Source organism: Pogona vitticeps, chromosome 1, assembly GCF_051106095.1.
Source record: "Pogona vitticeps strain Pit_001003342236 chromosome 1, PviZW2.1, whole genome shotgun sequence".
Classification (NCBI taxonomy): Eukaryota; Metazoa; Chordata; class Lepidosauria; order Squamata; family Agamidae; genus Pogona; species Pogona vitticeps.
The window spans coordinates 265620708-265648680 of record NC_135783.1 but is presented as its reverse complement, the minus strand read 5'-3'; the positions used below and the strand labels follow the sequence as shown (position 1 = coordinate 265648680).

The 27973-nt window shown below is 40.8% G+C and overlaps 1 protein-coding gene across 1 annotated transcript; it reads right to left on the bottom strand.

Moving 5' to 3' along the window:
* Positions 1-27973, bottom strand: CTR9 (CTR9 component of Paf1/RNA polymerase II complex). The gene is made up of 25 exons (XM_072985765.2): positions 27789-27973; positions 26703-26801; positions 25342-25581; positions 23729-23846; positions 22424-22513; positions 21575-21723; positions 20106-20213; positions 19444-19551; positions 19088-19324; positions 18357-18446; positions 18128-18256; positions 17826-18009; positions 17273-17361; positions 16460-16645; positions 15697-15784; positions 15444-15592; positions 12036-12152; positions 11774-11919; positions 10536-10607; positions 9144-9279; positions 8477-8620; positions 7265-7419; positions 6519-6612; positions 3744-3856; positions 1-1112 (listed from the first exon to the last, which is right to left on the bottom strand). Exons 1-25 carry the CDS (start codon positions 27831-27833, stop codon positions 656-658), a joined length of 3543 nt encoding a protein of 1180 aa, XP_072841866.1. The 5' UTR covers positions 27834-27973; the 3' UTR covers positions 1-655.

The following is a 27973-nucleotide window of genomic DNA, read 5'->3' as shown; positions in this document are numbered from 1 at the left end:
GATGGTAGCAAGAGCTTTTATTAGATCCCGTCGGCAGATCTTTTTTCTGCCAAGTCCTAATATGACATTATCTACATCCCTCTAGCATTATATTTCATACATTAGTTCCATTTTAGACATTTTGCTACAGCAATGTATTTCAACAAAACATACAAAGATATTAGAAGAGCTACATAGCCACAAAGATAGCTTTGTAAGCTCAAACATCCTTTACACCATTTGAGAAATTCTTATGAGGTCACTCTGTAACCCACATGCCCAGTCAAATGTGCTAAAGTGCCATTTGTCCCCGGGGAATCTTAAGCAAGTTTAAGTGGATGCAATATTACCATCTTGGTCTCGACTCTTCATACCTTAAGTACAGTATGATGAGGCAAGCTTCTTAGTCCTCTGTACAGCATATCTGATTTATGAGAACAGAATCAAATAGATACCATGTGCTAGAGGAACACCAGGATCTAGCATGTGTACATTTCAGTAGAAAAATGCTATAGGAAATAAACTTTAAATATTTCCCCCTAAAACATTGTTGTGCATGTTTTTCCAAATCACAGTTTTCAAATATAGAAGATGGACATTTCTATCTTCCCTCAATTTCTCTCCAACCCAAATATATTTACAAAGTAGTTTATAAAAAACAGGCTGCAACAAAAACCTAATCACTGTCATCTGATCCACCATATGAGCCTCGTTCAGATCCCTCGTTGTTAGATGCCTCTGGCTCTGAGTCGTTACCTGAACCCTCATTATCAGATGCCCTCTCTGAATCTCTGTCAGAATCAGCGCTGTGAGAAGCTGGCCGAGATTCATTCTCAGAATCGCCAGAGCGACTTCTTCCTGACTGCACAGACTGACTCCTTCCTGATCGCACAGACTGGCTTCTCCCAGAATGTACAGACTCATTGTCAGATTGCTCAGAATCAGATCGTCTCCTCTTTCTCGCCGACCCATCACTATCTGAGTCGTCGTCAGAAGGGCGGACGCTGGATCGCCTGGGACTTCCACCCTCGCTACCAGACTTGTTACTATTGTCTGAATCACTATCTGACATGATGCGCTTGTTACGTGTCTGCTCAGCGTCATCTGAATCACTGTTGCTGTTCCTGACATTCCTGTTGGAAGGCAAGAGATAATAATGTAAACACAATTTCATTAAGAGATACATTCGCTTAAAAAGGGTCTGAATTTTTTAATCCTATGCCAAAAGAGAGCTAATTTCAGCAACATGCAGTTAAAGTATGCATACCGCCTAATCTGGGAGAGAATTTATTTTAAGGAATTTATTTTTTTTATTTGTCTGCCTTTTGCTTTTTTGCAGATTGATAAATCTGCAGTAAGCAGTAACCTAAGAGAAGGGCATGGATCCACGCAGAGGAATGAAACCCTATCCCTGGTCCTTCACAGAAACATTATCCTGCCACTGTCTAATTACTGAGAAAACAGCAGGCATTCCTCTCCCTCATCACACTTAATTTATCTTTGCAAGGCTACAGTTAAGAATTAGGATTCTATTTTTCCATGGAAGATGAGAAATTCCATACAATTTCCCATAGTACATTCCTGAAAAATAACAATAGGCACAGAATATGCATTAAACACATTCAGAACAGAAGGACAGATTGCCAATGTGTCATTTGAGGTGACCTATCCGTTGCTGAAAAACATAAGACTAAAGGTGGAGACACACTCATGTGCTCTTGGTGGCTTTCATACAAACCACATGTTAGAAGAGATGGTGATGGCTATGATGACAACAGCAACAGTTCATCAAGTCAATTCTGACTTACAACTATCCTTTCCAGGGCTTCTAGGTACAGAGTAGTCTGCAACAGTTTATCACTCCTTTTTTCTGGAGGTGTTCTGGGAATGTGCAACTTGCTCAAGTCTACATGGGCTGCCTCTTCTCTTGGGAGGCACAGTGTGCAAACAAATTCCCAACAATCAGCACCACAACCAAGTACCCAATCCACTGATTAACAGCACAACATTAAAAGCTGACATCAGCTAGTATTCCCGAGACATGATACAGGCAGATCTTCTAAATGGACCATTCATACTTTCAAATGAAGCCTGTGCTTATCTCCTAATGGCAACTGCAAAATAAGACAGTGTCTGCTCATGCTCAGAGAACTGGAAGAGCCTGAGATCATGTTTTTCATATCTTTACATTTGAAATCGAACCCACGTTTTTAATGTACAAAAGTAAAAACCAGTTATTTCCTAGATGACAAGTACAGTGGTGCCTCGCATAGCGAGGTTAACTGGTTCCAAAAAAAAACATCGCTATGGGAAAACATCGTTAAGTGAAACGCGTTTTCCCATAGAGATGCATTGAAAACCGGATAATCCGTTCCAATAGGAACGGATTATCCGGTTTTCTCCCCCACTATCGGGTGCAGCCCTTCGGGAGAAGCCTCGGGGGAGGGGGGGAAGATGGCATCAGCTCCTGCCTTCTCCCCCACCACCCGGCTGCTCCCAAAGGGCTGCCCTGACTGTGCTTGCAGCAGCGAAGGAGGTGCCCGGTGGAGGAGAAAGCCAATCGGATCGGCTTCTGCCTTTCTTCAGAGCAGCCCGGCTGCTCCCAAAGGGCTGCCCCGACAGTGCTTTCAGCAGTGGAGGAGGTGCCCGGTGGAGGAAAAAGGCCAGATCGGCTCCTGCCTTCTCCTCCACCATTGGGAGCAGCGGGAGAAGCCGCCCGGTGTGTGTGTGTGGGGGAGATCGGATCGGCTTCTGCCTTTCTTCGGAGCAGCCTGGCTGTTCCCAAAGGGCTGCCCCGACTGTGCTTGCAGCAGCGGAGGAGGTGCCCGGTGGAGGAGAAGGCAGGAGCCGATCTGGCCTTTTTCCTCCACCGGGCACCTCCTCCACTGCTGAAAGCACAGTCGGGGCAGCCCTTTGGGAGCAGCTGGGCTGCTCCGAAGAAAGGTAGAAGCCGATCTGATCTCCCCCCCCCCACCGGGCGGCTTCTCCCGCTGCGCCCGATGGTGGTGGTGGGGAGATCGGCCATGGCTGGGAGTTGCAGCTGCGGGTCGGATCCAGGCATCCAGATCCCCCACCCTCCCCCCGCAGCTTGGATCTGACCTGCGGCGGCTACCTCAACCATGGCCAGACTCCCTAGAGTCCGGCCATGGCTGGGGTAGCCGCCGCAGGTCAGATCCAAGCCGTGGGGGGGGGGGGTCCAGATGCCTTTCAGGCATCCTGGGATTGGATCCCACCCGCCGCCGGTTACCCAAGCCATGGGTAACCAGCGGCGGGTGGGATCCAAGCCCTGGATGCCTGAAAGGCATCCGGATCACCCCACCCTCCCACCCTCCCCTCGCGGCTTGGATCCAAGCCGAGGTGGCTACTCCAGCCATGGCTGGATTCTAGGAAGTCCGGCCATGGCTGGGGTAGCCGCCGCGGCTCGGATCCAAGCCGCGAGGGGAGGGTGGGAGGGTGGGGTGATCCGGATGCCTTTCAGGCATCCAGGGCTTGGCATGGCCGGACTCTTCGGCAGCCACCGCAGCTTGGATCAGAGTCTGGCCATGCCCCCCACCCTCCTCAAGCCGCGGGGGGAGGGTGGTGGGATCCGGATGCCTTTCAGGCATCCCGGGCTTGGATCCCACCCGCCGCCGGTTACCCAAGCGATTTTTCCCCATAGGCAACATCGGTATGCGATCGCAAAAGCGATGGCAAAAATGCCATCGCTATGTGAATTCGTCATTAAATGGGGCACTCGTTATACGAGGCACCACTGTATTACATACCCATCATCCGCAATCTTGAGTTTATCTTCATCAGATGAATCATCACTTGATGAAATGATGGCTTTAGATTTTATCTTTCCTTTCATTGAAGGAGGCAGACGTTCAGGCCTGGGCTGTAAAGAAAAAAAGAGTGCCAAAAACAGTAAATACAAGTGAACTTTTATGATTCAATATCATGTATTGCTACTGTAGCTATACCTTGCCAACAAAGGTCTGCATAGTCAAAGCTATAGTTTTTCCAGTAGCGATGTATGGAAGTGAGAGCTGGACCATAAAGAAGGCTGACCGCCAAAGAAATGAGGCTTTTGAATTGTGATGCTGGAGAAGACTCTTGAGAGTCCCCTGGACTGCAAGGAGATCAAACCTATCCATTCTAAACGAAATCAACCCTGAATGCTCACTGGAAGGACAGATCCAGAAGCTGAGGCCCCAATACTTTGGCCATCTGATGAGAAGAGAAGACTCCCTGGAAAAGACCCTGATGTTGGGAAAGTATGAAGGTAAGAGGAGAAGGGGAGGATAGAGGACAAGATGGTTGGACAGTGTCATCGAAGCTACCAACATGAATTTGACCCAACTCCGGGAGGCAGTGGAAGACAGGAGGGCCTGGCATGCTCTGGTCCATGGGGTCACGAAGAGTCGGACACGACTTCATGACTAAACAACAACAACAAAAGGTTTCCCTTGAGATTTAATCCAGTCTTGTCTGACTCTACGGCGCGGTACTCATCCCCGTTTTCAAGCCATAGAGCCAGCATTTGTAGACAATCCTCCATGGTCACATGGCCAGTGTGACTAGACACAGAACACCGTTACCTTCCCACCATGGTGGTACCTATTTATCTACTTGTATTTTCACATGCTTTCGAACTGCTATTCATATTAGAAAAGTAATAAACTCCAGCTATTAGACAGAAGTGAATTAATGTTTGTACACTCTCATGGATTAAAAACATCCAGTAAAAAAAACACACAGTTGGATAAGCTTCCAAACATTAGTCCCTCTCATGGCTTCAGAAACTATGGACAACTATTACCCACTGGTTGAAATCCTGTTGCTCAGGCTCACCGATGAGGCAACAATAGAGATGGGTAGGAACCTTGGTTTGGAGGTCCGGCCCAATTCATCACAGCACTCACACAAGCACTGAGTGGGGATGGTGCCCTCCTCCCTCCTTTGCATGCTTGCCCATTCCTTGGGAGATGACTGATTTCCTCCCTATTTCCCCAGAGCAACCACCCACTTACCTTTTGCAGCATCTTTTCCCTCTTCCACCTTCTCCCTCAGCCACCCATTCAAAGGAAGTGCTACAGGAATCCCTGCTCTGCCTCCTCCTCTGAATGAGTGGCTGACACAGAAAACAAAAGAGGGAAGAGACACTGCAGAAGATGAGTGGGTAGTCGCACCTGAGAGGCTGGAAGGGAAGCACATGTTGCCTGAGGAATGGGCAAGAATGCAGGGGATGTGGGAGGTAGGAGGGAACCGTGCCCACACAACACCTGTGCAAGTGCGGCAAAGAACTGGACAGGACCTCCAAACCGAGGTTCCTGCCCATCTTTAGTCAAAACCTCTATGAATTCCACTGATTCAAATGGGTATACTCCAGTCATGACTTGCTATGCTAAAATAAGTCACAACTGAAGTACACCCATTTGAATCAATGGAATTTAAAGAGGAGCTTACTTACCAAATCCCCACTGATTCAATGGGCCTACTGTAAGACCGGAGGTGAGAGCAAGGTGCCTCTCGCGGGATTGCCGTTCCCTCCCACCTATGGTCGATAAGGAAAGTCAAACCCCGCCAATTCCCCACCCAGGAAGACATGGCAACCTGGATCAGACCCGGAGAGGATAGAGGAGAATTTGAAGACTGGGACTGGTTTGGTGGGAACAGAGCAAAAAACACGGGTAGTGGTGGAGGTGAGGTTAGCAGATATAAGAAGGGGTGAAGGAGGACTTCCTGTAGACTGAGAGTGGATGTGGGTAGAAAACTTGTGGACTGGCAAGGTGGAAAAGCTGAGAGTCCCCAAAGAAGAAGCCGATGCTAGGAGAAGGTGAGAGAATACCCCCAAACCATCTTACTGGGGGGAAAGAGAGACTAAGGAGATGACTGATCCCTCCACAGACCTCGCCTGGGTGGATCAGCGAGACGAGGACACAACCCCCTTATTGGAGGGGGAGAACAGACTGTTATTAAATGCAGGTGCCTCTCTGGAATGGCTGGGACCCTGGAATACCCAACCCTTTCAAAGTTGATGAATGGAAACCTGTCAGACCCATTGTTTGACAGGGAGAAAGGTTGGAACACTTTTGTTGACACCGGATTCCTGTTAAATAACGCAATAAACGTTACTCCAATTTCGAAACCACGTAAGACTGGTGATTTATCTGGGGCAAGTCAGGAGCCTGGGAGCAAACCCTCACATCTACTTAGTGCAACTTACTACACTAAGCAATTTCAACCAAAGTAGATTTTAAACAAATCCAGATGCAGTAAGAAGTCATGTTGCTCTATGCACTGACCTTACACGGTGCCCCTCTCCTGCACACGTATGGAAGGGATCTGAATAGTTTCCTCATGATTGACAATAATTTGCAATTCCCAATTCTGTCCAAACACAGAAAACTAGTATGTTTAGAACAAGAGTTGGGCTGATATTTCCAGTACTGTTCATCATGCTTCATTTTGTTGCCTTTTATCTAAACTACTATAATTCCAGTAAACAGAAATAGCAAATAGAAAAGCAGGTTTAAAAAACAAAAACCAGTTACTACCTTCCTCTTCTCAGTCTTGGCTGGGCGGCGTTTTTTAGGTCTAGGTGCAGTCTCATTTTCATCATCATCAGTACCATCATCTGCCTTTGGAGCTCTTTGAAAAAAACACACACATAGCTCAAATCTCAAGAGTCACACACATAGCTCAAATCTCAAGAGTTGTACAACTGTCTCATACTACTACAAATGAAGTAATTTATTTCTTGTTCCTTAAAATGTCTCATAAACACAATTCCTGAACATGTTCCAGGCGATTTAAACAATGTAGCAACAATACAACCGCAAATACAATGCCTTACAAATGTTTCTGAAACAGATAAAAACATACGTAATAATATGTAATGAAAGCTCCACAAGCCTGCACAGTGTATGAATACTTTGGTCTGTTTACCAAAGCAGGCATTAATCAAACCCTGTTCTTCAAATAAGGTCGGGGTAGATATGTTCTTTACAGAATCACAGAACAATTGAGTTGGAAGGGGCCACATTGAACAGAGAGTCCTCTGTTCAATGTGGGAATCCAAATCAAAGCACATCTGGCATATTGTTCTCCAATTTTCTCTAGAATGCCTCCAGCATTGGAGCACTCACCATCTTCTGAGGTAATTGGTTCCATTGTCATATGGCTCTAACAAGACATTTTTTTCCTGATATTCATCCTAAATCTGGCTTCCCTTAGCTTGAATCCATTATTATGTGTCATCAATCCCTGCCAGAAGGATTTTTACCATCACAAAACCACTCACCTGCGGCGCTTCTTCTTTTTCTTCTCTCCATCTTCTTCCTCACCATCTTGTTCACTGCCACTGCCCTTCCTTCTCTTCTTCTTTCTAGATACTGGGAGATCTTCATCGCTATCATCATTGACAAACTCATCAAATTCTCCAGTTTTTTTGGAACGCTGTTACAAATTCAGAAACCACACACGTCTTTATTTGTAGCTGGACATGATCCTGACAAACAAATCAAATACTCCAAAATGGCAGTTTTCCTCTTGGGAACTTTGGGGAGGGGGGACAACATGAAATACCTGACCCTCCCTGTCAAACTAACCATTTCCAAATATTTCTAGGCCTGGTGCTGCCCAAAGGGGGTCTAAAAGTTAAAATTTGCTCACAAAGCATTGCCTGGTTAGGGACTTGGAAAGGGACATCCCCACCCCAATAACACCTTCACAACTCCAAAGCTTGCCAAAGCTACTCATACTAAGGTAAAATTATTTCACCTTTTAGAAGATGGTTTAGTGCTTTGGTTATCACTCAAAAGAAGCATCATGTAAGGCAGAAGTGGCCCAACTTTTAAAAATATGTTACAAGGAGGTCCTATGTGCTGCTCTGCTGGGGGCCTCCTGGGTACATATTTGTGCATGTGTATGCGCATTCCCTACATATACAGCTGGAAGATTTGAAGCTTTAACCTCACGCCCATGCTAGATTAGGCGCTCAAACAATCCTTCTGACTTTCAGGTGTTACCAAGAAATTGTGTTCTCGCAAGCTTTCCCAAAATGACGATTTTGTTTACATATTGTCTAGAACTTTTTTTAAAGCCAATGCAAGCAATTACCTAAGTATTAACCAACCAGGAAACCAATAGCTAGCATGAGTCCCTTTTGTTTGAATTTAATTTCAAATACAGTCTACAGGGCAGAATTCCACTGAGCACATCCAAGAGAAATCACAGAAGTATTATTGTCAATGTAATGGGTGCATGCTTGGTGTATGACCAGCCACAACTGATGTGAGACCAGCATTTCATCAACTGGCAGCTGCAGCTTCCAGGATTTCTCCTACATACATAGAATGACCCAGCAGGATTCTGTCATCAATATTTGAGTTCGACCATTTTCCTACAACCTTCATATTCTTTCTTGTAATCTTGTCGAAAAACTTGCCATAGCTTATAACTACACTTGAACAACCTGGGAAAGCAGAATTCTGGAAATGTTATTATTCTATACCCGGCCAGCTCCACCACGTTTTTTCTCTTTTGATCCTTCAACTTCTCCAGTGAACATCAAAATATTCTTGGTCTTCTCCACATACTGTGCTCTCTGTTCCAGCAGTTTCTTTTGTTCCTCTATTTCCCGGAGACGCTTTTCTTCCTGGAAGAATAAGGATAACATAATTATTGCTTTTACTTACAATACGGGATGCAAACAGGCAAAATACAAATATGAGTTCATCCTTTTAAAGAGATTCCTCTAGGACTCTGCATGGTGCAAAAGACTGGCAATGCATTAGCTGCTTTTGAATGGTCTGCTGTGAAGCAATGATATAAAGATATCAATGATATATAGCATGATGAAAATATCCAAGTACTGAAAAGAGACTTCTGATTTACAGAGTGGCAGCAATGCACGTGGTCTGACACCTGCCCCTTTATCAATTACTATCACCTGAAAATTCAATCACCTATTTCAAATCCAGTTTGGCTGAAAACACTGTACTGTATAGTATTATGCAGATGCAAGTCCTAATATAAACTCCACGGGACAAAGAACATAACTGCAATCATACACCAATATCTACTTCATGCTTTTCTGAAACGTAACAGGGAACATGATGTCAGAAATCAATCAAGAGCATCTTGGTTTTGATGCAACAGCAGCTAAAGGAATAAAGTACCTGCTCTTTGAGCAACTTCTGACGCAGCAGCTCTTTTTCTTGTTCTTGTTTCGCCCGCAACTCCCGTTCTTCTTCATCCTGTTTGCGAGCCCGAGCCACATGATACTGAGCTTGACTCAGCAGATCAGAGCACTGCCTATTAAGTTGGAGTTAGATTTGCGGACAGAAGCAGAAACAAAGTGTTGGGGGGGGGGATGAATAGCTGTTGGCTGAATAAGACCACATCTTACTAATAAGCACGTATAAAGGAACATTTATTTATTTATCATCTGGAAGCGCCTTCACTAATTGTTCTGGAGCAATTTCAATTGACAATGAATCAAATCTTTTCCCCCCTTCAAACCGGGCAGAGAAGAGTCTAGTAGGAAGAACTACTACTACAAAAACTGAGCACTTATCCATTTGCATTTATTACTCTATGACACAATTGACAAGATCTTACTGGTGCACATTTTCCAATGCTTATACAGTGGTGCCTCGCAAGACGAAAATAATTCATTCGTCTTGTGAGGTGTCGGCCTTGCGAGAAACATTCATCTTGCGAAGCATGGCTGTAGAAGAAGCTGTCTTGCAAGGCACTACAGCGATCACAAAATCCATTCGTCTTGCAGGTTTTTCATCCCGCGAGGCGTTCGTCTTGCGAGGCACCACTACATAAGTTTAGCTCTATGACATTAATATATCTAATTGATTTAGAATGTATATTGCTCTAGTTATTTTCTGAACTGCATCGTTTCCCAGAGAAATTAAGAATCTCACATTCAGCCTTTGTAAGCAAACAAAAAAAAAACCAAGAGAAGTTGCTTAAAGCTGCTTTTTGTTTGATAGTAACTAAATTGAGAGGGAAGGAGAGGGAAGAGACAGGAGTTCAATTAAATAACACAGCACCTTTCTTCATAAAAGATCTTTGGGGAAATATATTAAACATCTGGGCTGAATTCTGACATAGTCACAATATAGATGCATGAGATACATTAAAAGAGAAAAAAACTAAGATTGCTTTTGCTATACTCTGTATCATTATTACCAGAAAGCTAAATTATCAAAAAATACATCATCTGTCACAGTTCAAGTAAAAGGGGCCCAGATTCAGAGAAAACATACAGAAAAGCAGTGTCCTTCAGCAGGGCATAGCCTATATACACTGCCAGTGTTTAGCTAGGCAGAATACTGTCAGCTTCCTGTTCAGGAGATAAATGAACCCTGAATTCAAACTGTTCTGCCAAAAGAGAACTGTGGCCATGTTCAGTGTATTTTAATTTAAACTTCTGTACTAATATAACTCAAATCTTGCAATCTATGTATCATGCAAATTAGAAACCTGCTGCTTATTTTACAATTTATTCCAATTGTTATAAGGTACTTGTTACAAACAGAACTAATAGTTCTCACCTGGCTTCAGTTGCAGCAAGTGCCAAATCAAATCTCATTTTGTCTCCTACTTTACTCAGATAACTGAAGTATCTAATGGAAAAATAAAAGTTAAAAATAAAACTTTTAAAAACTTAATAATCTTTTTCTCCCATGTACATTTCTGGTCAGTTCAAACTAGATAACTTCTAAACACAATACTCTAATTTTGACCTACTACCCCATTACTTAGTCTCATTTATCAGATCCCTACTTTTCCACTGAAAGAAAATTATTCCCAAAAGCGCTTTGGTTGTCAATTGACTTCTCTTTATGAAGTTGACAGGAAAATTCTCTCTCCTTTCAATGGATTTGGGCACATGATGCACCCTTTTCTATGCAGGTCTGGCTCATCTTGAAGGTGGCTCAAGGAATGCTTTGGAGATGCTGCAGAACCTGTCAAACAACTGATGGGAATCTCAGGCACATTAAATTACTGGAAGAGGAGCCAGCTATTTGGCACTGGTAATCACACCCACACCCAGAAATATTGCAAAAGTGCTGTTACATTAGGATAAAATAATTGGCTGTCTGTATAGTGAGACATTAAGGAAAAACAGAAGTTTCAGTCTCTTAAAACAGGTTTCCCGTGCAGAAGACATACAGATATGAAGTCTTGAATAGAGTTTGTTAGGACTGGCACTGTTTCTAGAAATTTTTCCCCTGGATGTTAAGACCTCACACTATGTTTCCTTAAACAGAAGAGCAGCTGGATATTATTCTGAAAAGTTATCATTCAACTTCCAGCTCCCAATTCTTTTTAGACTACTGGGAAGTTCCAAGACTCCTGACTTCGCTGCACCTGACCAGCTCAACTGCTCCATCAACTATCACGCTAGAACAGCAACTTGAAATTGCCATTAAAACAAGGTGGTCCACTACCTTCAAACTTTCTGTAAGTACTATTCAGCTCATTGTGGGGAGGGGAAAGAGGATTAATCTGGCTATGAATTTATTTTCCTAAACCTATTGCAAAAAGTATCTAAAAACTAACGGTAAGGATTGCTATGGGAATTACTCTCTGACTCTAATGAAATTTACAGATTCACAGTGAATTCTTTATTCAAACAAATAGCATTTGAATGAGAAGGCTAGTAGCAATGAGCAAATTTATGAACTTCTACAAAGAAGAGTCAAGGTGCAAGGCTGAACTAGAATGCAGTACTTACATTAGTACAATGCAGATTTCAAAAAACATACACACCAAATAAAAATATTACCTATGAGCTAACTCCAGTTCTTTCACAGCATTGAGCACTTCCTTCAAGTTGCTTTTTTCATCTTTCAGGACAGATGTAGCCAGCCTCTGCAGTACTAAGGCAACGTTGAACATAAGAACGGTATCACTGGGTGCCACATGTCTGGCCTGAGGATGCAAATTAAGCTTTAAGTTAAATAGGTGTGAACCAGCCACTGGTTTAACATGCATAAGCTGATGCTACAACACACCCACAGAAAAATGGGGAAAAGGCCAATTTGTACCTTCAACAGTGTCTGCTTGCACTCTTGTAATTTGCCACATTTGAAGAGAGCTCGGGCCAAATACAGCAGAACCTCTGTGTTCTGGTGCTTATAGAATTTTCTGAGGCAGTTTTCATACTGCAAGGGAAAAATATTCAAACACACAGAAGTTCAAAGTTTGAGACTAAACAGCCCACATTTTATAAAAATGGATACTGAGCTTAGCAGTGTTTCCAAGACTTGTAGCAAGTTTATTCCAAAATGAGTCCTGCTGGGTGCAGTAAGTCTTGGGGGGCAAAACTGAACATGATACTGAAGACCATCTGGTAAATAAACTCATAATTTCTAGCCTGCAGGTTTTTCCCTAGCTTACTAAAAGGTTAGTCAATGTCTTGTATTTCCATGATGAAAAGGAGAAGGCCCCTCTATCACGGCTGGCATGGTAACATATTAGCAGGCTGGGTTGGGGGATGACGTCTCTCTAGTGGGCTGCTATGGGGTGGGGGAAAAGCACTGACATAGCTTTCAAATTAAGCTTTGAACAGATATGAACCAGCCACTACTCCCAGCATGCACAAGCTGATGTTGCAACACATTCACCATGAATAGTGGGGGAAGGCCAGTTTTAGGCTTGGCAAAGTGGGGAACCCTACAGCAGCCTAAACCTCTATTTCTCCACACCCAGCACAGGAAAAAAGCAAACCAGGAAAAGAAAGATCCATCACTCTTCTGCTAGCCCATTAATTCACCTACACAGAATTCCTTGTAGCATATGAGTAGTGAACAAGCTATCAAAGGCTACCCTATGTCATTTGCAATAATGATTATTTTTTCAGTTTAAACAGCAGATGCATGGAGTTTATTTAAAACAGAAAAGAAAAAAACTTTCTATGCTGTGCTCCTGGTCAAACTTTCAACCTGTTATTTGGCACAGTAACAAAGCTCTCCTTGGCGCCAATAACTAATGACTAATAGAATACATGAGGTCTTATATCACAGGATATAAGGACCAAGCTACCCAGACTATTCAGTATATGCAGTAATTGATGCCAGTAATTCTGCCAAGCTAAGAAACTACAAACATGCTGTGCAGTTGAAACTTTTTCCATACTGAGTGCATTAATTAAGTATTCACTGCTGAAACTAAAAAGTGCTACTACACAAACTTCAGGACAGAAAAATATAAGATCTTGACTCTTTAAAGGACTGAAAAGTAAGCAATTACGCCAAATGAATACTGAAAATATGTTAACTGTTTGCACAAAAATCCCTTTTTGCTCCCTTTACTTGAACAGCCTAAAATGCAACTATTGCAATCATTCATTTATACAACCAGACTGACAAGTAATATGTTGCAGTGCACCCTCCTTCCTAAGAGCGGTGTTCCTATTCAGGTTCCAGGCAACCAATAGCTCCAAACAGGGCATTCCACCCTTCTCCCACACCCCAAGTTCTTTTTTTGTGTTCCAACTGTCTTCAGGGCCAACATCAATATTTAAACATATTATATAACAGCAGAGACAAAGCAGGTCTGAAGACTAATACATTTGTAAGCAAGTGAAGTACTGACTTTCTCCCCTTGCAGTGACCGGGAAGTGAGAGACTCACTGTTATTCAGGGTTCTTGTGGATTATTATGTCACCCACTGTCTTCTTCCTACTTTTAGGCTCATGCTCCTCATGTTAAGCTTTTTGGTTACACATGCCCAAGTCACTGACAAGCTCTCTATTCCTACGTGCTTCACAAATATTCCACTTGGTGTATTCTGAGCTGCTTTCTGAAGCTGTCACCAGTCTACTTACACTGGTGACAACTTCAAGGTATTCGAAGCACTGTTTTGTTTCAAGAATGAAGTAAAAAAATATCTATGGCCCAGGTTGGTCATTCAGTGACCAGAAAGGCTATTTCTATTGACAGAAGGCACTAGAATCCAGCAGAGACTCCCTGCTGAAGTCGGAGTATGGGTGAAGAATCTTTTCCCCCTTCCCCGTTATCTCTGAGGCTGTTTCAGGGAGTTCCCCAAGTTTGTCCTATAGCATGCCTTTTTTGAGTGAGGGTATAAGAGCGAATCAAGGATTACTCCTGTCTACTACGAGAGCCGATTTTCTGCAGTTCCAACTGGGAGCCAATCCTATGTCCCTCATGTACCAATTCTTTTAACTTTACTAAATTTAGTCTCTATTTAAACCTTCACTTTGGATTTAAAGTACTAGGCAAAAAAAGCCCACCTCTTCTCATGATATTTTCTACACTAGGCTAAAGTTGGGAAAATCTGTCCCCACCCTTGCCTACATTTACAGAATACAAATTCCTAAAAAGAGTTGGGGCTATGGATGATAACAGAAGCACAGTTTAAAGGAAACATATTTCCTTTTAACCCATTAAAGGAGCGGTCCCCAACCTTTTTGGGACTGCGGACCGGCTGAGCCTCTGAGGAAGGCGCTCTTGGGCACATGCACATGCTCTCTCACGTGCGTGCATGCCAGCACCAACATGAGTGTTTCCCCACCCCTTCACACATGCACAGGAGTGCCTACACACCCACACAGGCGCATGCGTGAAGGGTGGGGGAGTGCTCACACCGGCGCTGGCACATGTGCAAAGCAGCTGTGGGGAGGTGAGTCATGCGGGAGGTTTGCGTCTGCGGCCCGGTCTGGCTCAGGCCATGGAACAGCACCAGGCCATAGACCAGGAGTTGAAGACCTCTGCATTAAATACAGACATGTATCCTAATCAACATTCCTGCATGCATGGGTTCCAATGCAAAAGCTGATGCAACGGTCTGATGAGCTTCCTGTTATGTGCCTGATATTGTAAGCTGTTTTTGCTCCCAAGGCAGTGAGGAATTCTATGTGTCTAAATACCGAACAGCATACAGGCCATCATAAGCTGGTACAGTACTCGTATCTTCGTGTGAATTAGCAAATACTTCTAATTGTTTTGCTTTGTTGAAGACGTTTTGTTGCAAGTTTGCTGGGGCACATGGAATATTACCGTAATATCTTTGCAGATTTTTTAAAAGTGTTTTATGTATATAAAATTAATTCCATGCAACTTTTAACCTTCAAGAGTTTCTTCCATTATCTCCAACTGTTTGATTAGAGAGGTGTTTCAACTCTTCCATATCTGTAGCTCAGTTTAAAACAAGATGGCTCCTTACCCCTTCTACACAAAACAAGATCAAGTAGAAATTGAGACTTTGTAATGGTTCTGCGGAAAAAAATGTGTCTTGGTCTTAGTATAACAATTTGCAACAAGAAAGCTTTGCCTTTTCACTTTCCAAGAAAGAAACATGTTTGTTTAATGTGATGTTACTAAACTAGTCAAGTGCTTTAAAAAACCGACAACCCTCCTTTCCTGTGACAAAGCCTCCCTTTTCTTTGGATTTTATCGGACACCTGCCCCAAGGCTATCTGTTTTAAGGATTACCATCTGTACAGCACTGATGTATTGCTTCTGCTCCACATAAATGTGCGCCAGATTGAGCCACACATCACTAATATCTGCTGTTGCCTCTCTCACTTGGGCAAAAACATCCCGAGCCTCACGGAAATATCCTTTGTGTGCCAGTACAGCTCCTAAAAAGGAGAAGCCAAAGAACAACTTTCAATCCGTGCACTCTTCCAAAAACTGCAGATTGCTAGAAGAAAGTTCCAGCAAAACATCTAAATCCAATAATCACCTATGCCATTTGCAGCATATAAATTCTTCGGGTCATTCCTGAGCACTTGTTTGTAAATGGCCAGGGCACGATCTTGATGACGTTTTTCCTACAGAAATGGCAGAACTTTTATAAAGACTGACAACAGCAACTTTTTAGGCATTAAATTATTTTCAAACATTAAGGAAAAAATATAATACCATTTTAAACATTATGCATGAAAAAATGCCACAATTATTAACCACCATAAACAACTGTAGCCTCAGAAACAGCTCACTCCAAGACCTTCAGGAAAAGATGGGCTATCCAACCCCTATAAGAAAGGGTTAACTTCCTTCAGGGATGAAAAATGTTGCTTTACTATAGCCAGTGTAACAACTGTCCTCTCCATTGCTACCGTGTTTCCCCCAAAATAAGGCACGGTTTTATATTAATTTTTGCTCCCCAAAATGCATCAGGGCTTATTTTCAGGGCATGTTTTATTCTATAGTCATGTCATCTTCTGGTTGCTGCACAATGGTGGAGGGCAGGGTTTCACTCAACTAGGGCTTATTTTTGGGGTGGGGCTTATATTACGAGCATCCTAAAAAATCACACAGTTTAGGTCTTATTTTCAGGGAAACAGGGTAGTGTTCCAATAAGTGACAAAGTCAGACAGGAAAGCTTGCTGATTAGACATCAGCTGGTCAGTGAGCACATACGATTAAATACAGATCAAGCTCAGCCACTGAACTAGACCCAGCAGGGGCCCCAGAAGAACAGTATGAACCCTTGTGTCATTTACCTTCTCTCTGTCCCTGGTAGGCTGGTGCAAGGTCTGTAACCATACATTGCCCAAAGCTAACATAGAGTAAGTGTCATTCTGAGTTGATGGCTGCTTCAATATTCTTTCAAATTTCTTCTGGCCAGGCCCCCACTCTTGTTTAGCCAAATGGAGATTACCAATCAAGGACCAAGCATCTGGGTGGTCCTGAAAAAAAGAGATTGCAACCCATTTGTGTGAAATGTTATTTCTAATCCTCATCCTATACCCTAATTTTAGGGAAATAATAGTAATCCAAAAGAGTATTCCCTCATCCCATAAATTGTTGTTGTTTAGTCGTTTAGTCGTGCCCGACTCTTTGTGACCCCATGGACCAGAGCACGCCAGGGCCTCCTGTCTTCCACTGCCTCCCGGAGCTGGGCCAAATTCATGTTGGTCGCTTCAATGACACTGTCCAACCATCTCATCCTCTGTCGTCCCCTTCTCCTCTTGCCCTCACACTTTCCTAACATCAGGGTCTTTTCAGGGTCTATTCCATCCCATAAATAAATAAATATAAAGTTTTATTAACTTCTACTGCAGATTTTTTGGTGGGGGGACTGCTTTCAAAGCAGCTCAGTTTTTGATAGATCTCTCAAGGAAGGAGAACATAAAGGGAGCTACAAATAATATTTCCTTACAGACCCTAAATAGTCCCAAAATGCACTAACAAGAGGCCATCTTGAGCCAGAGGAACTAGGAGTTAGCTTGCACTCATTAAATTATGTTGATTTATTTAAGTTTTCAATAACAATACTATTATTATGAGTTTAATGTTACCAAACCCACACTAACCTGATTAATTTGAAGGGCTTCTTTAAACCAATCAGAAGCTTCATAGAAGTTTCCCTTGTCTCTGGCCATAGCTCCTAAACGCAGATAGCCTGAACAGAGAGGAAAATACTGGCACTGAATTGAAATATGGAACATGAGTATTGTTCTGCTCAGGAAAGCATGCTAAAACCAAGATTCCCTCTCTAGGTGATAAATATGCAGACAGTATCAAGCAATAATATAAGGTATATAAGTCTTCCTACCAGAAACTTTTAAAGTAACTTCACTTTTCTCCATGCATATATTGGGATGGAGGTAAATTCACTGGCTTAGAGTTCTGGTGGTATCCTCGGTTAAGATCATTTGCTATACAGTATATGGTCATTTGAACATAGTGAAATTTAGTGCAAAAATTACTTCTGACTAGGACTTCTGTTCTGCATACTGCTCATTCATATTACTTTACACGAAGGAAAGCTCAATGAAGACACAGTTATAAGAACACAAGAATGAACACGTATGCATAGATATACGGGACAAAACTAAAATGATAAAAATGTACAAGATATCTTACAGTCAACATAGTTTGGATGTTCTCTTAAGATATTCTTGTATAGCTTTTCTGCTTCATGAAATTCACACATTGCTTCATACAATCTGGCAAGGTTGTAGGAGGTAGTCACTGAGATAGCATTGTAGTAATGTTCATCATGTTCTGCTTCTGCTTTAGCACGATCCAGAGATGCCAAGAAATATTTCTAAGGGTAGGGAAAAGGGAACAAGGAAGATAACATTTTTGAATGCAGAATAATTAGATGACCAATTTATGAACATGTTGCACAGTAGCATTAACAGGATTAGTGGTGATTTTCAAACCTTTGCTTCTCCCAAGTTCCCAAGTCTGAAGTGGAGAGCACCCACATTATTCAAAATCTCTGGAGGGACATCAGCTTGTACTTTCTCTTGAAGGATCCGTGTTGCTGTACCGTAAGCAGAAAGAGCACCCTATGAAATTCAAAGACAGTGAAGAGAAAATGTAGATTCAGTTGTATACTGTAATTTATCCAGCTTTTTAAAAAGCAAACCTCATCCACCTTATCTATACCTGTATATCTGTCTGCTCTAGGATTTGGGCTAGCTCAATCCAGGCTTCTACATCATCAGGGTACTGTTCTGTCACTTTCTTCAAATGACCCTAAAAAAATACAGCAAGTGTTTATGCACATACACTTCTACCACCAAAACATACAAAATAAGATACACTATTTTTAACAAAACCAGTATCGTATATTTGACAGAAGAACAGGGTAAGAAGCATGTTCAAAAACTATTTCAAGATTTTCAGACACTTAAGTACGGGTATTAAAAATATCTTGTTCACCACAACAAAGTATCAGACATTGAAATGAATAAATGTTTACTAAATTAATAATGTGTCTTAAACTTTGTATCCAGAAAACAGGCACATTTGTAGTTTGGCACTTCCTAATATGGAGGACAAATTGTGTAATATTCCCTTACTCCAAAAGAAACTGCCTTCCGTGATTAATCTAATTGATTAACCAATTAATGAAGTGCCACCAAGTTGATTCTGACTTATCGTGACCTTCCGAGTGTTTCTTTTAGGGAAATATCACTCGGAAGTGGTTTATCAGTCCCTTCATCAGGTGACTACATAAGTGGCAAGGCATGTAACTTCATCAGCCGCAAATGCTCCAAGTGATCTCAGCTAGTTCATGTATATCAGATCAAGAAATGAACCCCACTTAGATCAATGGAACATAGTCCCAAGGAATTGAGTCGAGAATTGCAACCTAACTGTAAAGAGAATTGTACCTTTGCAATGTCACGTTTATCCTGATCTTCTGAAGCAGCATAAAGGGATCCAAGAATTTTCATAGTTTCATAATTGTTAGGGTAGGCTTTCAATACTTTTTCAAAACATTGTGATGCATTTTCTTTGTCTCCTCGATAAATATACATTTGACCAAGTCCAAAAAATGGTAGTACAAAAGAAGAGGAAGCAAACTGTGTAGCTTGGTAGTAGTACTGGAAAGCTTGATCATAATCTTCCTAATATAAAAAGGAGGAGAAGGGAGAATGCAAGCAGTCACATTGCCATGTTCATCATGTGAGCAGTTTCAAATACATGAATGTGAAGCAGAAAGGTAGGTTTTCAAAATACAACGTACCTGAACATGAAAAGACCTTGCTAATTGGTAGCAACTTTCTGCCTGCATTGCTTCAACCTCTGTGTTATGGAAAGCATGAAGAGCCAAGTGCTGGACTTTACCATAATCCTGTACAAAGAAAAGGAAGTTATTTTTTATGGTATTCAGAGTCATTATCTAGAACACTTGGTTATCCATTTTGCACTGGTTGAAAAAAAAAGGACCAATTCACACATCTCCTATAAAGAAACAAAATCCTCATGGAGAAAATGAAATGACTGTGGGAACCAAAGTAAAAAAAAATACAACTAAATGCTAATAGAACTTCTACACTATCCATTATTTTCATCATGTGAGTGTACGGGACAGGTCTGAAGAAACTTAGGAACTCCATATACATTGGCACTACCATGAATGGAACACAACAAGAACACACAGAAAAAAATCCCAAGTTAAAAAAAAAGCCAAGACACAAATATATTATTAAATAAGAAATGACTTCAGAGAATTTCAGAGAGCTACAAAGTTGCTCTTCCTGACCTTATAAAAATATGGCTTAAAAGTTCTTCGGTACTACTGCCAACAGCATAAAAGGCATCCAAATGTAACACATTGTCTGCTAAGAAATAAGTGTAGATTTTCAACTAGCAACACTAACACCTACAGTATGTGAGTTGCCTTACCTTCTTGAAGAAGAAGTGATTAGCCAAGTGATTTAACACCATTGGGTTACTAGGATCAATTGTGTATGCTCTAGAGAGCAGCTGGACACCATTTTTGATAGAATCAGCCTGAAAATAACATAGATAAAATTATGATTTATATTTCAGTTTATTTTAATTTTCCAGCTTTTCCTTTACTGTAAATATAACAATATAAGGGTTGCCACAAACTCTCAGGTTTTTCAAGAGTATCCCTTAAAATGAAACCGTAATTCCCTCATTTCTTCAGCAACTCAGTATGACAATGAGGATATACTGCTTGCTATCATTTATATTCTAAGTAAATATTTTAAGAATATTTTAAATATTCGGTGAAGAGGAGTTCAGAAACATTTGCTTCTTATTTAGATTAATTACAACCAAGTTGCCTGAACCCAGATTACATCTGCCTAATCTTAATGACCATTTAAACATACCAATTTTTTAAAGATATCACTTAAAGTTTGCACACTTCAACTAAAAGACATGCTGAACAGCAACTCATCCAAAATAGATAGGGATTATCTTCTCCATGTGGCTGCCCTGGAGTAAGAGTGAATACATTAGCTAAAGACATACTAAGGGTCATCTTCATAACTTTAGGCCACATTTTGGTATTATACACAAAGCAGGCCATTTTTGGAATCAAAATGAAGCACTAAGCCTAACGGACAAAAATGAGTGAAAGACTCTAATCACAAGAAAAAACAACATTCTGACAGGAGCTCCCTTAAGTAATAAAACCCTGCATTCATTAGCAGAGAGTTCTTTTTTTCTCCTTAGTAAGAAGTACAGAATGCAATGTCTCAGAATGTCTTCTTCACAGTGCCTTAACGGAACTTGCTAACATATCACCATGTGGCATTACTTGGACAGATTTCTCCGAGTTTATAGTATCATCTAAAGTCTACTGCAAAGCAGACTAAACTATTTTCTGGGCTGCCTAACTGTCCCTTCATTGTTCAATTAGTCAGGTGATGGTCTGCCAAAAAAACAGAACAAACTACTTATGCAACTGCCATTCTGTGCATAGTAAAACAAACAAGATTTTGGCTTCAATATTTAAGCTAATAAAGATGTTTTAAAGGCTGATTTGCATGTGAATTTAAGAATATCAATTTTTGCATTTCATTTCAAGTCTAATCCACCATATGTCCCTAATCCTAAAAAGCTCTGCCTAGCCCTCCACTTTCAATATTCCTCTGAGGACGAAGTTACACAGGGTGAATCACCACACAGTGATGGAACTGCAATTGACCGTCCTGTATTGGCAACTGATTTTTTTTCTTGCTTGTGCTAGCCTTGCTTTTGAAAAATGCTTGAAGAGCTATACTCATTTTCAAATTGAGGAAAAAATATGGTATTACTTTTAGTGACTTCATAAATGTCACTGTGACAAAACAATAAATTAAGTATAGTATTATACTATTACCATTTTTGGTCAAACCTACCTCTTTGTTATTGAGTTCCAGAACGGCAAGTCCAACTAAAGCCCCTACACATTTGGAATTGAGTTCCAGTGCTCTGCTAAATGCCAGGCGAGCTTTCTCCAGCTTGTTCAGCTTTACAAAACAGTGGCCCATGCCCAGGCGAACCTCAGCTTGTAGGGGAAAATGCCAAACAAATCCAAGATTTAGAACCTTTCTATTTACATCTCCATCTCAGAAATGCAGATTCATTATGTAGTACTCCTAGAGTACTGAATGCGCATTAGGTGCTTCGTAACAGCGTTAGGTTTCTAACATGTTGCCCACAGGCTTACAATCTGTGAATCTTCCAGATGCTGCATTAATGAAATTAAAAGAAATGAAAAGATTCCAGAATGTGTGTGTCAATGGCTTGAAAATACAAATGATTATGAGCAACAGAGAAGGGACATCATTATTTTGCTCCATATGTTCAGTTTGGCAGGACCAAATGATCCATTGCTCTAGAAAATACATAGATAGGAAAGTTATATTTAAGTTGAATTCAGCAATCATGTATTTGCTAATCATCTTTGCAGCTTTCTGTAACATAAAGGGCTACAGAAGCACAAAAAGATCCACATTCTTCTGGTGCTGGATACCAAAGCACACAGCTGGATCTTGGCCTTTCTGCTCCACTTTACCAACACATGTGTTTCCAAAGGCTGCAATCGCTTTATGCAGATATTGATTCAACATGAGGCAACATTGTTCCTATCTTATTTTTATTTGAATTAGCCTGGGTGGTACGGAAGCACATAACTATTCAGTTTATCTAAATTTCAGTGAAACAAAAACTGACATTAAATTAAAAGAAGATTTGATAGTTCTTACCTGGACAGCCTGGGTTGGTTCTCAGTGCCTTTTTGTAGTAAGCAAGGGCACCTCGATAATCTTTTTTGTTGAATGAAATGCATGCCTTACCTATTTTGTGGGAGTAGAAAGTTGGTAAGGTAAATAGCTAGGTAAGTTGCACAACAATCTTCAATTCAACTCATCATTTTACCAGGTGCAAGCATATTAAAGAGTATACTGTTTTATCTGAGTTATACCTCTTAAGCAGCAAATATTCCCCATGTAATGGATAAGGATATTTACTTGGAAATCAGCTTTTCTCTAGTAAAATTGTTTAGGGCTGAAGCCTAATGAAAGACAACAAAATTTAATATGAAAAATAGAGACAGCTTTCCAAAATTTACTTTGTTTCAAGGGGCATCCTGATTTCCCTTTTTCAAAATGTCATAACTTAAACCCTCCCCCCTAAAAAAACAATCTAACAATGTTTTCTGGAAAACGAGGGAGGAGAGAAAAGACAATTATATATGTTATACAAACACATGCATACACATACATCCTATTTATTTATTTATTTATTTATTTATTTATTTATTTATTTATTTATTTATTTATTTATTTATTAATTAATTAATTAATTAATTAGATTTATACTCCCCACCATCTGGCAACCAGGCCACTCTGGGCAGCTACCAACAACACAACAAACAACACAATATTAAAACACAGTAAGAATAAAATAATACAAACATTCAACAGATACAATAACTAGTAGGATGAATTAAAACAGATGGCTATATAGATGGTAGAAAGGATGATGAAAGGATGGCAAAAAAGGGAAGCAGAGATATCCTATTATTTTGATGGCTGCGAAAGCATATGGGGTGGCAGCATGTTAATTAGATAATGCTGGAAGGAACACACACAAACATAAAAAATAACCTGAAACAGCTACTTTGCTACTCCACACACAGATCATGTAGTCTCCATTCCAGAGAACAAAATGACATCCAGATTTCTGGTGTAACTTAAATCTTGTACTGTACAGGAAATGCTAGCACAACTAATGTTCTACATTTCGTAACAAAGGATGTCAAGACCTTCTTGAAAATTAAAACTCTGAACTGAATCCTGAACGTCTTGCCTAACTAAGATCCATCTCAAAACTTTTCAACAATATTTAGATTTGGACTTTTATAAGTATGCAATGGAAAGAAACTCCATAGCAAGAGATAGCAACTGTTTCTGATCTCAATGTGTCTCAGAGATCATAATGGTTTAAAACCAGCAGAGAGGCACAGCAGTGGAACTGGGGGGAAAGGAGAAACAAAAAATATATCTCACCAAGAAGAGCTGGAATGTTATTAGGGGACTGATTGAGTACAAAATGGAACTGTGCATCAGCTTGATCCATTTTATCACCCTCCAGAAGACAGAAACAGGCTCTGCCCAATAAGTGATTCTAGAAAAGCAAGAAAAAGAAAAATATTTTTCAAACGAGAATGTGGCACCAAAGAAGTTGCTCTGCCTCATTCCACCAACTAGTTATGCCAAGCTGGTTTACACTACAAGGATAACAGACAATACTGGATTTTTAAATTCACCTAATTCAACTCTTTGTAATATAATTACATCAATTAGTCCCTTACGTCTCTGTATGCTACCCTCTCTAAGAACTTCGACTCTGTATCACTGGCTCCTAAACTGGGAGACAGCAAGACATTCCTAACCCAGGACTGTGAGATTTCCATAAAGGAAAGATTTTTTTAATTAGGTCAATCAAATTTCTGTGATAGTTACTAGAATTTAAAACTTCTAACAAAAATGTATGTGTCCATATTTGATTTCAATTTTAATTCACAGTTTGGGGGCTTTAGTTTTCATGTTAAAATACTAATTTTTTTGTTAATAGGGGATTGTGCAATGCAAAAAGAACTGGAGAGGCATGAAGGTCTCTTAAAAAAATCATAAGGGGGCATTGATGCCAGAAACTCTGGGAACTGCTACTATATAGATACCATTTCCTGCTTTTAAACATACTTTCCTCTTCTCCATTCCTCTTCTATCTGACCCTCAGTTCTCCTCCTTTATTACATTAGCAGGAACACGTGATGCTACTTTATATGAGGTCAAACTAGTTGTCCAACAAGCTGAGCACTGCTCATAATAACTGACAGTGGTTCTCTAGGATTTCTGACATAGGTCTATCCTAAGCTACTCTAGAGACTGAACCTGGGGTCCTCAGCATACAAAGCAGGCACATTACCCTTGAGGTACAGCCATTTCTTTCAAACATCTAATCTACCTGAGCTTTCCCCAATAACCCCTCTTTCTCTTTCTTTTTCTTTCTCTATCATATCTGATCCTTGAGCAGCTTGTAAGCCAGTAAGCAAGGGATTTTGTATTTTTAAGTTGTGGTGAAGCAACTAAAAGCTTTCATGACCTTTAAAAAAAACACAAAACCCTACTACTACAAGTTTAAATGTTTTAAAAGATTTAGTCAAGAACTTTTTGCATTTGATTAAAAAATGCACCCACTATCAACCTCTTTTTTTAAAAAAAAAAACTACACATAAAATGCTGACAATTCTATCTTCCCCTCAACAATATTAGCTGTGCTCCAAGAGGAACTATAAAGAAGTAGGAACAGATTTCTGCTTGCGTATCAGCCATTTGTGTGTAACTGTTGAACAAATGAGAATGAACTATCATCTGGAAATTGTACAACCTATACAACCCAATAGGGCAGTCTGTTGAAAACTGCTATCAGCAAATTCTTTGCAAATACCCTTGTATTACCCTCAAATGAATTCTCTTCTTTAATAAAATAGAAACACACTAGAAGAAAAAAACCACCTATATGGTTGGTCATCAATAGCCAAATAAAATCATGGCTGCAACAATTCTCCAAAGCAAGCCTCAAAACAGTATATTTCTGTAAGACTGACAGTTCTTACCTGATCATACATGATGATTTTGTCAGCCATCGTGTACAGCAGTGTAGCTTGTGTAATAAGCTCCTTCTTATTGTCTTTATTCTTTTCTTTACGAGCCTGCTGTACATAGTAAGCTGCTAAAGTATCTAAGCAAGTCATCTGATCTTTTTCATGGTCTCTGTAATCCAGGTTTCCATCTATACGAGCAGCTTCTAACAGCTTCACAAAATCTTCTGTTTTGCCTTGCTTGTAATATTCCAACTAGAAAAAAGGCAAAAATCAGAAATACTGATACATACTTTTAGCATCATGCTAGTATGAAGCAATTCATTCTAATAGCTGCTATAAGACAATGACTGAATTACTGTTTTTAATTCAAGCAAAAATACAGCATGATTGACAAAATTGATTGCAGCATAAATATTTGAAGGAAGATACTGTGCAATCCACAGTAACTACCACCAACAAAAACATTAGAATGTGGTGATTATGTGAACTGTAAGATTCTAAAAAGAACAGAAGAGCATACCATAAGAAAGCAATCCAAGGCATTACCTAGCACAAAGTTCCTCTATGCTAAGGACACTTTGTTCCTAGTTACCATTCACAGTACCCCAAGGCTACTCTCATATAATTATAGACTGTACCCACAAAACACACAGTGCATATAATGTAAGGACATTTTCAGACTGGATGACAGAAAATCAGATGAAACTTGCATTAAAACCTTCTAAGGATCTTTTGTTTTCGGTATACCTAAGAAGCCAGTTTCCTTATTCCATTCTGACCACCCATTCTTCCTTTTCATAACTACATGCCTAACAAATACATCTTGAAATTATTAGTTTCTTGGTACACAAATGCAACCTGATCAAACAGTGTGTTGCAGACAGAGATGTAGCTTCACCCATTCATTTCAAAGGAAGGTAGGAGTAAGCAATGCTTCTTTGAAACACGTGTATCAGCTCCCTCTACTGAAGAGAGCAGAATGTTTCCCACATTTACAAGATCCAAAAATTGTCAGTTTGATCAGAAAATAATACAAATGAGAAGTGAGAAATGAAAATAGCAGTAATGTCACAACTAGCCCACATGCAAAAATTTATGTTTCATAATTATGAGAACACTCAATATTCCTATTGCAACTTTATGGTTATATTCATTGAACAGGAAGGGGCTCTGGAGGCTACCCAGTCCAACTTTCTGTTCAATCTTTATATACACTTCTTGCAGAACAAGTACTGTACTACTAAACTTTCAGATAACATGCATCTTCTCTGCCCAGGAAGTATCAGGGAAAATACAAAACAAAGTTGGGTCTATTCACAATCTTCACTTCTATGATCAAAGAAAGAAAAAATATCCATAATCCCAATACCAACCGCTAGAGCAATCCATATGTGCAGCTGAGTATGTTCCTGTTTCAGAATGCTTATCACTTCATCCCCTTCTGGTAACTGGTCAAAGTCAAGTTCAATGACCTAAAAAGAAATAAAAATTTCCTAAATATACACATCCCACCGCAAATAATTATCACGAACCATTAACAATCATGCATTTTCCAGTAAATCTTCAATCTCATTTAGGTGTCTTCCAGAATATATTCCTTGACAGTGCTTTAATTCTCTTCCATAAATGCTTAAAGAATGGGTTTCTGAAGACCTGCCTGGTGGAACCACACACAGGTCTACCTCTTTTGCAGAGAAACAAGGACAGAAATAAATAAAATGTTCATACATAACAAATCATATACAAAATATATGCACTTTCCTATACAAAAATTACTTTCATGCAAGACTTTTTGTCTTTTGTGACACGGCCCTGAAAGAAACAGAAATTTATTTATTTTTAAAGGGAGAACTGCAATGTTCTTTAAATGCACAGCCCCATACAGATTGGTTTTTAGGAAGATTTTCTTATATACCTCTCAAGTGCTCTGGTCCATGCACCCACCTGGGGACTCCCATAAAGTTGTGGCAACAGGCAAAAAAAGACCTATCAAGATTGCCTTGTCCTCTCTATGTAATACATAAAGGAGAAGAATTAAAAGGCTGCAGAATCTATGCACAAGGGTTAATCGGTTTCCTTATTAAATACCTGTCGTCACCTTATTAATCTTAAAAGTTGATAATGAGATGGGTAAGAATTAGTTAATTTATGCTTTATGGCTAATAAGGAACCCGCAATCTTTATTATTAGCGACAAACACTTTTTAAAAGAAACACTAAACGTCGTCTTCTTATTTCAGACTATTTAGGGCTACTTCTCGAGTCAAACGAAGGTCTTCCTTCAGTTCCTCTCGAGGAAGTGCAGACGGGGTCGCCCTGAGCACCTCCCACCCCAAACCTCTCAGCCACCCTGGGACGCGACGACAAATAGGGCGAGGGAGTCGAAGGGAAGCGACTACAACACCCCCAGCCCGAAAAGGCCCTCCCGGCTGCCGAACCGACCCCCCCCGCGCCGCCCACCTCGTCCGTGTCCCGGAGGGGGATCTCGATCGAGCCCCGAGACATGGCGACGGTGCCCCGGTGGCCGCCGGAGGCGACCAACTCCGCACAACGCTTCCCCTCCGCGGCGGCCGCGAAGCCTCCTGCCCCGAACAGCCCCGACGCTCTGGCTGCCCCGGTGCTCTGCGCAGCCGCTTTAGGGCCTC

Excerpts from the sequence above, each read along its gene's own strand:
- CTR9 (XM_072985765.2), bottom strand. The coding sequence starts at position 27,833 with ATGTCTCGGGGCTCGATCGAGATCCCCCTCCGGGACACGGACGAG. Across the intron at positions 25,582-26,702 it reads ACATATGGATTGCTCTAGCG|TTGGAATATTACAAGCAAGG; the intron begins GTTGGTATTGGG and ends CCTTTTTTCTAG. Across the intron at positions 22,514-23,728 it reads TAACATTCCAGCTCTTCTTG|GTAAGGCATGCATTTCATTC; the intron begins GTGAGATATATT and ends CCCACAAAATAG.